General features: G+C 34.9%; 1 protein-coding gene across 1 annotated transcript; it reads left to right on the forward strand.

The window, feature by feature from the left end:
* Positions 1-10,240: 10,240 nt before the first annotated feature.
* Positions 10,241-11,947, forward strand: LOC148878048 (small ribosomal subunit protein mS79 (rPPR3b)-like). The gene has a single exon (XM_088948200.1). The coding sequence runs from the start codon at positions 10,551-10,553 to the stop codon at positions 11,691-11,693; it is 1,143 nt and encodes a 380-aa protein (XP_088804326.1). The 5' UTR covers positions 10,241-10,550; the 3' UTR covers positions 11,694-11,947.
* Positions 11,948-12,596: the final 649 nt, after the last annotated feature.

Below are 12,596 nucleotides of genomic sequence, written 5' to 3' on the forward strand. Positions count from 1 at the left end.
TTTTTTTTACATTTTTAGGAAGGAGTTCTATTTAGTAATTGGAAGCAATCAGCAGTTTTAACTAGGATGTATGCCCTTAGGCTTGGTTTAAGCAGATTGCATTTTTAAGGACATATGTCCTTGGTTCAATTCACTAAGCGCCATAAGCTCACATTATACTTGAGTCAAGTAAAGACAGAATAATCTTAGAAAATAGTTGGCATTAGGAACTATAATTTGAGTTCTAGTAGTATATATTAATGATGTTGAGTTGCTGACCAACAATCCTGTAATACTTCTACCATAACTAGTTGAAATATGTAATACCACTACAGGAAACTAAGAGGTAGCATATTTCTCAGTTTATCTTTTTATTTTTATGAAAAGATTAAAGTTGGGTTGTGTTAATGCACTCAAAGATTCACACTAGTAGTAATAGTTAAGGACCACTTCTCATCAATTTCTTATTCCATTCTTTTTCTTCTTTTTATTAAACACTGCTCTTGATGCTTTGGAACTGTCCATCACCATGCTCTCTATGCAACACTACTCCAGATAGCTGTAATCTGGTGCCCATGAAATCCTATTTAATTCTCTAAACCAACTATTGAGCAAGCACATTGGCATATACTCATATTCTCAGTTTAAACAAACTAATCCTTACATCCACCTCAAATGTCCCTACAGTAGTCTGAAGAAATGTCAATAAACACATCAGAGGCAACCATGCTAACCCCTTGACCAAACTTGTCAAAGAGAAAAGAAGAGTGAAGACTGGTTATTTATGTTAAGCTTTTAACATAGAGGTTATACCTAGAACCAATCCCCACAAACTTAAGGTCTATATAGAAGAAATAATTATTACCTAAGAGTTTCTTATATCAAGTTTGAGTTGATTCTATAGTTGTTAAATATCAACAATCAATTGGATCTGTGGAACCCTCTACACATGGTGGCAAGAGTGCATCCAAGAAAACTCAATGGCACTAGTTGAGCTCTACACACTCACAAAAAAGGAAAAACAACAAGGAACAGTAATCCATATATAGACCAATATGAAGCCTGAGTTAAAAATTTCTATGATTCTTTCTTAATAGGACTCATAGTAAATTTCTAAAATCTAATTATAGCATTCCTATAAGGGTCACCAGCTAAATAACAAAATACAAAATATCAACTTCTATCTGTATAAAGCAATAAAACAATTACTAACTTACTTAAGAAACAAAACTATTAACAACTTTTTTCATCCTAGAATAAATTAGAGAAATTAAGAATAAATGAACAAACAAAAATCTGGACAATGACAGAGGCAACTCACACATGCTGGTTTTTTTCCCTGTCTGAGCATGTATGAAACTATGAATTTTGTCTTATCCTTGGTGGCACATAGATTTCATGCGACCCACCTCCTCAAAGGCATGAGGCATGCGAATGGTCCAATTGGATGAGTATGAATCAGGACTTAATGCAGGTTGGTTTGATTTTGATCAACTATAATAGAGAATTGCCTTCGATCAACAGTAGAAGGTCCTTGGACTCTTATGTTTAAAGAGGCAAAGGCATTACTTAGCTTCCATCTTGAACAGCATGTTAAGGTCAGTTCCTAGATTGGCTAATGACTTTTCTGATTCACTTTCTAGAGGAGGGGGTTAAGAGATCAAACATTGAATCAGGAGCACTAAAGCCAGGGGCTATTCATCAGACCTGGAAGTATGTTTTTATGCTTGTCTGTTTGCTTAGTTCAACGTTGTTTTATATACTAGGAACCAGATGTTTATGCTTCCATATTTCCTACCAATTAGCTTGCTATCTAGTATGGGTCTCTGTTTTCTTCTCATGAATAAAAAACTTCCAATCATTATTGATAAAGAAATCAACTATAATATACAGTAGATAAGGCTCTGCCTTTGTGAAGGTTGAAGATAATAAGAAAAAATAGTTTGCTTCAGTTTCATTTATAATTCTTAGAATTGATCAAAAAACAAATCATAGAAGCATCTAATTAATGAAGATTCAACCATAATGACTTTCAAATGTTCGTTCTATCTAAATAGTTCAACAGTCAAACAAGTCTCCAACTATTTAATGCCTTCAAAATAATCAGTCCAGGAAAATTACAGGATTGCAAAGATCAATCCATAGTTACTCTAGTGACCTTTACTAGGTCATTGGACAATTAGATTTTATATTATTGATGAATACTATCCATCATTACCACTACATATGATTTATTTTAGTTACTTTGATAGATAACAACTATGACAAGTCATTTACCTGACAGTAGCACATATCAAATGGAGCATCGTCTTCCAGAACTTTATTAAGTGAACTTGAAATCCACCAGTATACAATAGAAATTGTTGCCACATTATCAGGTATATCAGAATGAAGTACACATGGTACAAAGCATGAAAACATATGTTGAATGCAAATTGAAATTACTTAAAAGGAAATTCTAATCTAATTATTACATGGATGTTATGTACAGTTACAAAATGTATCTAGTATATGAAAATGTGAATGAGGAAACATTGGAACTTATTTGAATCAAGTTATGCAAATACAAAACAAGTTAAATAGCATGAAACATGCGCACTCTCCACAGAATACAAAGTAGGGTTATTATGGAAAGAGAATAAGAGACATAATTATTACTTATTATCAAGTTTTCCTCATTTATAAAATGGCTATAAGGCCAGTAATGTTGTATGGAGCAAAGGGTTGGGATGTCAAGAAACAACATAACTGTGTCAAAAATGCAAATATTGAGATGGATGAGTGGAAAATCCAGAAAGTATAGGATCAAAAATGAACTTATTCAATAGAACCTAGGGCTAGGATTGGCTCCACTAGGTGATAAAATGAACAAAAGTAGGCTAAGATAGTTTGGTCATGTGCAGAGAAGACCATCTACAGAACCAGTGTGAAGGCGTGACCTTTTACAAGTTTAAGGGTCTAAAATATCTAGGGGCAGGCCAAAAAGGGCATTGGTCAAAGTAGTTAGAAAGAATGTAAGGGCTCGATGTTTAACAATAGATATAGCAGTGAACAGAGCGGGATGGTAGAGCCAGATTCATGTAGCCAACCCCATATGGTTGGGATAGGCTTAGTTGAGTTTAGTTATTAGCAAGTCTTTCTCATGCATACAATACTGCAACTGTAAGACATAACACTTGAATCAATTAAGTGATAAGTATTTGTAGTTACCTCAAAACAATCTCCATAGATACGATATGTAGGAAATCTTTATTTTAGAAAAAATAAGAAACTGATTTATTTTATATTGCCAATCAAATATATAAAGGAGGGCATATTGTAGGCTCGAAAGAGAGACCCTCCCTAGTGGGGAGGAGGAAAGAGACTCTAACTTGTAGTTTGAGTGGGGAACTAAGAAAATATAGAGAATCAATCTAGTACTTGAAATGTTAAATGAGTGAATTCAGCTCTCTCTATTATACGCCTAAGTACCTTAAGTTATAGCTATAGACAATGCTGTCAAGAAAAGCAACTTTTAATTTGATCAATGGGTTCTCTTTTCTGTTAATTTTATTCCTTAAGGAGTTAAGGGGAAAGGAAAGAATTATTAGCTTCATTGATTCCAGATGCAAATGTTCCCAAAGTGATAATCCACCAAATCAAAACCCCAACCACTACCACCACAAAAGAGAAAAGAAAAATAAAAAAGAAAAGGTGACATGACCCAAGCAGGATGGTCCTATTTTTCATTGGTTGGGTCAAGGATGTTTCCGGCTGACAACTACATGTATGTGGATTACCTACAAAGCCATTTTCAATCTACATTTTTTACAAAAAAAAAAAAAAAAAAAACAGAATTTCTTTTTTGAGAAGTAATAAAAAGGAAATCTGAATTCCCTAAAATAAGAAAGCCTGAAAATCTGTACAATCAAAAAACAAAGTTCAGAGGGAGAGTTCTGGATTAATAAGTGGGTTGTCTTGTTGATGTATGTGGGAGTTAGCTGCTAGTTGAACTTTTCAATTTTTTGTTTCTTTCCTCGCGAAAAATGTTTTAAGTCTCTTGACTTGAAGTTTTATACAGAAAATGGTGACTATGAGTAGCACAAGAATGACATGATCTAGAAGAAACTAATATACATAGTACACAAAGAAATATAGAGAAGAACAAAAAGGGGGACAAAGAAAGATGATCATTTAAGAACTTTATCTATCCTTGAAGAGTTCATTCGATTTCAAAAAAGGTAAAAGGGAAAAATGTTATAGGGTTTTCACCTTATTGGATTAGAGTTGTACATAAGTATATTGGTCATTTTATTTGAATCAAGTGGAGTTAGGACCAAGTGATTCAAGTTATGTGTAGCTAGTGGTGTTTGATAAGGTTAATGGATGTTTGTGATATTTGAGAACAGGTAGAGGCACAAATGGTAGATCTCCAAAGTGGTTGAAAAATAAACCAAGGTGGAGATTGTTGGGGTTGTGTCTTAATTCTCAACCGCTAGATTATTTTTAATCTAACGGTTGATGTGGTCCATCTTGAGGTTAAAGAGGGTTTTACATATAAAAACTTTCTTTTGTATGTAAGGTAGTGAATGAAAGTGAGAGGTAGAGAGAAAAATGGTGCTCTTGTTGTAAGGGTGGAGTTTTTCTCTTGTTTTGTTCTTTGGATTGGGAGAGTAAAGGGAGAATGGGTATAAAAGGGTTAAGGGTTTGTTTGGGTTGCAAGCCACAAGGGACCTGTACTGTTTCTCATTTTCTTTCATAGTGAAGAAAAATTTTCATCTCTCTTGTGAACATAGGCAGTAAAGCTGAAGCACATAAATTCTGTGTTCTTGGTGGTGCTTATTTTATTTGTATTTGCTTGGATTTTGTTATTTTTGTTGCTATTGGATTTCTCTTAGTTGCTATTTCAAATACATTGTTGTTTTATCCCATGGGTGATTGTTGTAAGGCCCCAACACATGTTCATGAGAGGATGTAAATAGAAAAATAAATAAATAGTATGCTATCTGATAATATAATAACCACTGAAGCCTTTGTTGTTTAGGTAATGATTATCCACCAAAGGTTGAAGCAAAAGATGAATTAGAACACTTGTAATCTATTGGAAAGTGGGGAAAATAAACAAAATTATACAAAGTAAATGAGATCAATAAGTTGGGTGCATATCACTTCCGGATCTTAATGCCATTCAGGAGAAGAGAGAAATGATAAAGATCATTTTCAAATGATCAAACAAATAAACAAGAAAGAAACGGAGAGGCAAATTTACACCACAAGAGTAAAACCCAGTGTTTCTGAATAGTCATTAACCCAGACAATTGGGCCGTTCATCCTGGAAACCATCCAGGCAACCGGTTCCATTTCACCCTTAACCCATTCTTGGGCCAAAACTCATTGACTTGGTCAAAGAACTGTTGACCTAGGTGGTTGAACCATTAATCCATTCGACCCGGATAGTGGTTCGCGGGTATAGTAGAAAAAGAGAAGAACATCTCAGATCTAAGATTCAAGTACAAAAGAAGAAGAAGAAGAAGAAGAAGAAGAAGGAAAGAAAGAAAGAAGAAAATTGTAAAGGTTAGAAACCGGAGAGAAATCAGATCTGAGATCTATGTTTCTATTGTCGTTGCAACTGTCGTCGCCATCATCGTCTCCATCATCATCGCCAGTGAAAGTCGAATCCTCCTCCTCTTCCTTTTTCTTCCCTCCTCCTTTTTCCCTCCTTCCCTCCTTCCTTCCTTTCTCTCATTCCATTCCTTTTTTTTTCTTTTTTCTTCTTTCTTTCTTTCTTTCTCAATAGACAACCACAACCTCTTTCTCATAAAAACTAAAAGTCTAAAAAGATCAATACCAGCATTTACCTTATAATATAAACCATTCAACGGCCGAACCACTGACCCAGAAATTGGTGGCCACAGTGGTTCCATTTCTGGGTCGGTTTTTAAAACCTTGGTAAAACCAAAGTATACCCAATTATTGATTTTCTTTTACATGGATTATTGGAGTTGCTTCTCTCTCTTCCAAAGTCTGGTTTGCCCTAGCAAACTTGAAGATTCCTTCTACTTTCATCATCCTCCTCTAGAAACTATCACCTACGACAATGCAACCAGAAAATAAAAATCTAAGCATCCTGACCCATAAGTGTTAGCTCCCACATCCAATGAATTAGTGCAAAAACAAAAAGAGAAAATAATCCATAAATAGCCTTTAAAACTTCAAGCTACAAGAAAATGAGCTCTACTAAATGTTACCAAGTTTATCAAATTGTTGCTTTGGTTGAGGCCGAACAAAAGAGGTTGTGCAGTTTTCTTTGTACCCCCTATTCATTCTCTTATCTCTATAACAGAAAATTCAAGATAGGGACTGTGGGTCCCACTCTATGTTTTAGTTTATTTGTAATATTTGCAGATCAGGTAAGATCCATTGGTTTTCCAAACTCGAATTCTACCCAAGGTTTAAAGTATCTGAAACGCCAAGTGTATCAGAAAGGCAATTTTAAGAGATGTATTGGAATACGCTTTGGATACGCATGCGTATTGCAAAAAAACTAAGATACAATAGATACACTTGGAAACACTATAGATACTTTAATAAATCATAAAAATACATCAACAACACTAAATATAAGACCTCAATGTGGTGTATATACATTAAATTAATATATTTTAATGGTTTTATGAAGAAATATATTGTAGTTAATTATAATTTCATTAAAAATCCTATGCCTAACTATAATTTATAAATTATAACTCTCAATTTTTAATGTTTTATGGGATGGGAAAAAACCAACTCTCTTATCCAACCATAAAACATGAATTGTCACAACTTCTATGTGAAAATATAATTAATATTCAGTTATTATTTAAGTAATTATTATTTATTATTCATTTTCAAAAGTTATAAAAAATAAATAAATATTATATAATATATTTAAAAATTAGTTATTAAAGAAGAAAATTCAATTGCTTTGTGGATATGATAGATCATCCATAGAATTATATTTATTTATTTTTTAATTCAAAAAAATATTAAAGAATTGGTTTGTGGATATGATAAATCATTAGAATTATAATGTAGTCAATTGTTGTGATCAAATGATAAAATTAATTAATTATTATTTATTTTTTAATTCTAAAAATATATAAAAAATCAAAAAAAATATTAAAGAAGAAATTTCAACTGCTCTATGGATACGGTAGATAAATCCATAGATCTAAAACATATTTAGTCTTTATAGACAGAGAAAAATTACATTTTCAATTTTTTTGTTAATTTATATTTTCCTCAAATATCTTCATGAAATTTCCATAAATCTACTGATAACACAAAAAAAATATTATTTTGAATGTAAGAAATGTAGATCAACATAAATTTAGACAATTACGAAGAAAAAAATCACAAGATATTATAAAAATTTGAAAAAAAAAACCATTTTTGTCATATTTTTTCAAAATTTCAAAAATATTTAAAACAAATTAACGATTCACACTTGTTTCTTGAAAACTTTTGCAAATCTAGCACTCTAGGAATGAAGTTTGGAGTTTTAGAATCATTTGAGGGTTAAAAAAGGCTTATTTCGGGAGAAGAAGCTTGCTTTCCCTCTTTAATTTGTTTTTTTTTTTTTATTTTTGGTCGTTTCTTTTTCGTCAATACACTACCAATATGCCCCAATACACCCCCATACGCCCTCGATGCGCCCCCAATACAAGTCCGATATGCATGAAAAAATATGAAACATCCGATTTCCATGCGTACCCCATATCTATTTTTCAAAGATACAATACAATACACCCCATATCAGGCATATCGTATCGGAATTTTAAACCTTGATCCTACCAATAAATGTCGAATAGAGATTTGTGTGAGGTGCGCTCTGTGAGGAGTAGATCCAGACTCATAAAAATTGATTCGAAATCTAGGGTGGAAAATCAGGTGGGTTGGGCCAGGTTTAAGCTCAACCCAGGCCCAATCCTAGAAATTGGACTTATGGTTTGAGTCAGTCAAGCCCAAGATTGAGTTCAATCTATCTAACTCGGTCTCAAAACTGATCCGCATTAAAATTTATATATATTGGGCTGAGCTCAGACTATCTAGGGGGTAAACTCGAGCCTAGTCCAAAAAATATAAAAGCCCAAAATTTTGGATACAAGGCCAATAGCAAAATAAGATAGCCAATTTGGGTCGAATCATACTATACTAAAATATTGGAAATTAGATTAGGCCCGGTCCATATTGGGTTAGATTACAACATTACTGCCTGACACCCCATAGGGGCCGTTACTCTTTTTTAAGTGAACATTAGAATATCATATTAACGATCTCAAGTAATCACACAATTCTTTTTCTTACAAAGATAATAATAGCGAGATTCGAAACTGCACCACTATTGGAACAATTCACAAGTGTGCCAAGTGCACAAACTGAGTTACCCCTCCGTTGGCTCTATGTGTTTGAATTAAGCTACTACAAAGAAGTGGCTCATGTTGAGCATTCATGTTTTAGATAAGTAGCTCCGGGTAGCTTTATATTTTAATTGCCCAAATGGCATTTTGAACTATAGTGATTTGGGCTTTCTAATTTTTTTTTACCAAATACAGATTTTAGCGTTTTCATATAGAGTCCAGATCTCCTACACATCCCAGTCTACACATTTTCCTATACATCCTATCATAATGTGCCAGATTAGCATCACATAATTAAATTCCTATAACTAGTTAATGGATGTGAGAAGAGCATCCATTTGCATTATTTCCTTACTTTTAAATATTAAAATACATTAAAAAATTAGAAAACCCTCTTCTTCTTCAAGGGATTTACCACCATTTTGTTTTAAGAAGCCAAATCTATGTAAAAATTTTTAGCCCATGTTCTCTTTTTTTGTTGTTTTTTATGTGAGAAGGCTTTTGCAAAAAGGAATGGTTGAAAGTGTAAAATATGGAATGGGAAGAAAGAGATGCCTACAGTCTACTCAAGACACAACAACGATGATTTAGACAAGTTTGGGAGCTCATCTTTTCCATCGTTCTGGAGCACTACAAGCACTTTGAAAAATAGCCTTGGCCAAATATAGAAGCTCTGACTAGACCCAAACCAAGCATAAAGTTAAATCACATGATGGGAGGCTCTCTTTGTTGTGGTTGCTTAGAAAGTTCAGGCTCGACTTTGTTTCCACTAGAGGAGACACCTTGTTTCAAGGTATTTTGCACAGAAAGATATTAGTGATCTCATTGCTTTTCTTGTTGTAGAGGGAAATGGAGAAAGGAAACCTGCAATGATGTAAATAAACAACAAATTTTGTTGTTTGCCTTTTGTTGCATATTATAAACCGACTTTACTTTGTTTCTCTCATGTAAAAAGAGAGGTTAGAGAAATCGTCTTTATAACCATTGATGATGGAGATTTTTTTTTGTTTTAATATTATTAATATTTAAAAATAAAAAGCCAAGAAATGGAAGTTCTCCCAACATCCGTTAATCAGTTTGCACGTGTAGGAATTTAATAGTATGAGGCTGACCTGGCACATTATGATAGGATGTGCAGGAAAATGTGCAAATTGGGATGTGTAGGAAATCCAGACTCTTCCATGTAAGGCACAGCTCAAAATGCTAGAAGCAGTGCTTCGAAAGCCTTTCCAAGGCCCCATTCTCTTTTCGGTAAGTTACTTACCTGGGTAAATACAATTACTTGGGTAAGTTTTTTCTGGGAAACACTTAGCGGGGCAGGTGCATTTACCCATGTTCTTCTATTTCTCATTTAAATAAGGAATGATCATTTTAGCCATAAAAATCAATTATTAAAAAGAGAATTTTTGTCCCATTCAAGTGTTGGCAACTTTTCCTCTAGGTGGGAAAGTTATTTACCCACCTAGGAGATGGGTATCACTTACCTACCCAGGAAAATAAATTTTACCGATCCCCACATAAATCTAAAAAAGAACATGAAATTCTTGGTTAATGAGAACCAAAATCTCATTGACCAACTTCCCTCTCCCAAAATCCAAAAAAAGAATGCCCCCGAAATAGGCACTAAGCTCTTAACCAAAAAAAAAAAAAAAGGCACTAATCCTTCTTCCAACTACATTCTATTCAATACCACCCTATAATCCCATATGGCCTGTTAAATCAACAACTAACCCGATTTTGGGCTTTACCTTAGAATTGGATTGGATTTGGATCGGATCCAACTCAAATCATATTAGAATCCAACTCGATTAGAAAAGAGTAAAGACAAATGAGTCCGATCATAACTATAAACGGATCAAGTAGTCTCATATTGTATTTGGATGATAGTTGCAAGATCCGAGTCCTACCCGATTAAATAAAGAGAACGGATCACGATCGAATATGATAATCGATGTGATGCTGGACTCCGTTCACGGTTCATCCCGACAAAGGGAGACCCACTGTATAAAATCTTCCATCGTCTTAATGATAAAAAATGAAGCAAGAAATAGAAAATTCCAATCCAATGGGTTCCAGAGGGCTTGTGTTATCCTTTTAAGGAAGAAATTCTCAACGGCCCTATAAACCCTAAACCCCGAAAACTACTTTCCTTCACTGCACCCACATTCTCACTTTCTATTTCGACGAGACATCATGTCTTCTTTAGCTCGCCTTCTCCATCGTAAGTTCTTCGCTTCTTCCCCTGCAACCATCCCAAGCACTGCTACAACTTTCAAGACCACAGTTGATGGCCTATTCCATGAACGAGACCTCAAAAAGCTCGTCGAAAAGTTCAAATCTTGCTCCGATAACTATAGATTTCGCTGCAAGCACCGCATCTATGAAACTACGGTCCGTCGCCTTGCCGGGGCCAAGAAATTTTCATGGGTAGAAGAGATCCTCGAACACCAGAAGAAGTATGCCGACATCTCCAAAGAGGGTTTTGCGGTCCGGCTTATTTCTCTCTATGGCCAATCCGGCATGTCCGAGCATGCTTGCAGGATGTTCGATCAATTACCTGAATTAAAATGCACACGCACGGTGAAATCCTTCAACGCCCTCCTCTCGGCTTGTGCCGATTCTAGGAATTTCGATAAGGTTGATCAGATTTTCCGTGAACTTCCGTCGAGATTGTCGATAACCCCGGATCTTTTCTCCTATAATATTATGATCCGGGCTCTATGTGACAGTGGGTCGTTGGATTCTGCGCTTTCATTTCTAGATGAGATGGAAAAGAATGGTGTTAGCCCGAACCTGATTAGTTTCAACACGCTTCTGAATGCGTTCTACGGGGATAACCGGTTTTCTGATGGTGAGGAGATTTGGGCTAGAATGGAAAAGAGCAATTGTATTCCAGATGTCCAAAGTTTTAATGCTAAGATGCGGGGCCTTGTTCTTCTAGGAAAAACATCGGAGGCGGTTAAGTTGTTTGATGAGTTGAAGACTAGGGGATTGAAACCTGATATCTTTAGTTTCAATGCTTTAATTAAAGGGTTTTGTAATGAAGGGAATTTAGAAGAAGCCAAGAAAATTTACAGTGAATTGGAGAAAAATGATTGCACCCCGAACCGACCAACTTATGAAACACTCGTTCCTTGCCTTTGTGAAAAAGAAGATTTTGGTCTAGCCTTTAATCTCTGCAAGGAAAGCCTTAACCGATGCCGTGTGGATGCTGGTCTGTTGCAAGCTGTGGTAGATGGATTGGTCAAAGAGTTAAAGGTTGAGGATGCAAAGAAACTTGTGGAGCTTGGGAGGTCCAAGAGTTACTCTCGCTCCAGTCTGAAAATGCCTGTCTAATGCACCTTGAAATTGTTCGGTGCATATTTGATTGTGTAAGTTCAGTCCTTTTTTTTATTGGTGTAAGTCCGTCCAAATTAGATGTTTCTAGTTCGTGATTATATTCTAATTCCTATTTAGCAAGAGCCACCTGTAAAAGTTTGTCTTTTTAAGCATGACACTTTTACCTGATCGAATGACAATCAGTATATTTTCATTGTGACTAGAAAAAAAAAAGTAGATGTCAGTATGGCTGGCCATTTTCTATGATCAAATTGGTTGATATGCTTAATTTTCTTTTTTTTCTTTTTTAGTATGTTGAACTTAACAGAAAGATTTGTTGACATTAGATACTATATGTTCAGATCATCTGTTGGATTCCCTCTCTCTCTCTCTCTCTCTCTCTCTCTCTCTCTCTCTCTTTTTCGAGTATCGAGTTGTTTATGGGCATTATAAGAGAGGTGTTGAAACAGGGATGTTAAACAGGACAACTATTTGAGACCACAGAAACAGAGTGCAGAGGGGAAATATTGCAGTCGCTTGTTGTGCGAGTAATCCAAATTTTGATGTATGCATGGTACAAGTTATAGTGATTGCACTTTTTATGTTCTCATTTCTCATTCATCATATTTATATACTGGTATTAGTATTTTCTACCATGCTGAAAAGAAAGGTTCAGTTTGGGTAGGATGACAGGACTCAGGAGTGGCATATCAGATGTCATCATCTCTCAGATGTAATTAATATTATCCAATGAAGATGCTATTTGATCTTCTATATACCCCGGACAGTCAAGGAGAAAAAGATATGGCTACTAAACAAAAAGGCTATAGTTGGAATTGAATGTTATGGTTGGAAAATTCATGGGGACCTAGAGCAATGTAAACATCTGCATATCTGATGAGATAGATCTCCTTGAAGGAA

This window comes from Nelumbo lutea, chromosome 1 (assembly GCF_056320005.1).
Source record: "Nelumbo lutea isolate HS-2025 chromosome 1, American lotus-T2T, whole genome shotgun sequence".
In the NCBI taxonomy this organism is placed as follows: Eukaryota; Viridiplantae; Streptophyta; class Magnoliopsida; order Proteales; family Nelumbonaceae; genus Nelumbo; species Nelumbo lutea.

Bases quoted from the DNA above. Each gene is read 5' to 3' on its own strand.
- LOC148878048 (XM_088948200.1), top strand. From the start codon at position 10,551: ATGTCTTCTTTAGCTCGCCTTCTCCATCGTAAGTTCTTCGCTTCTTCC.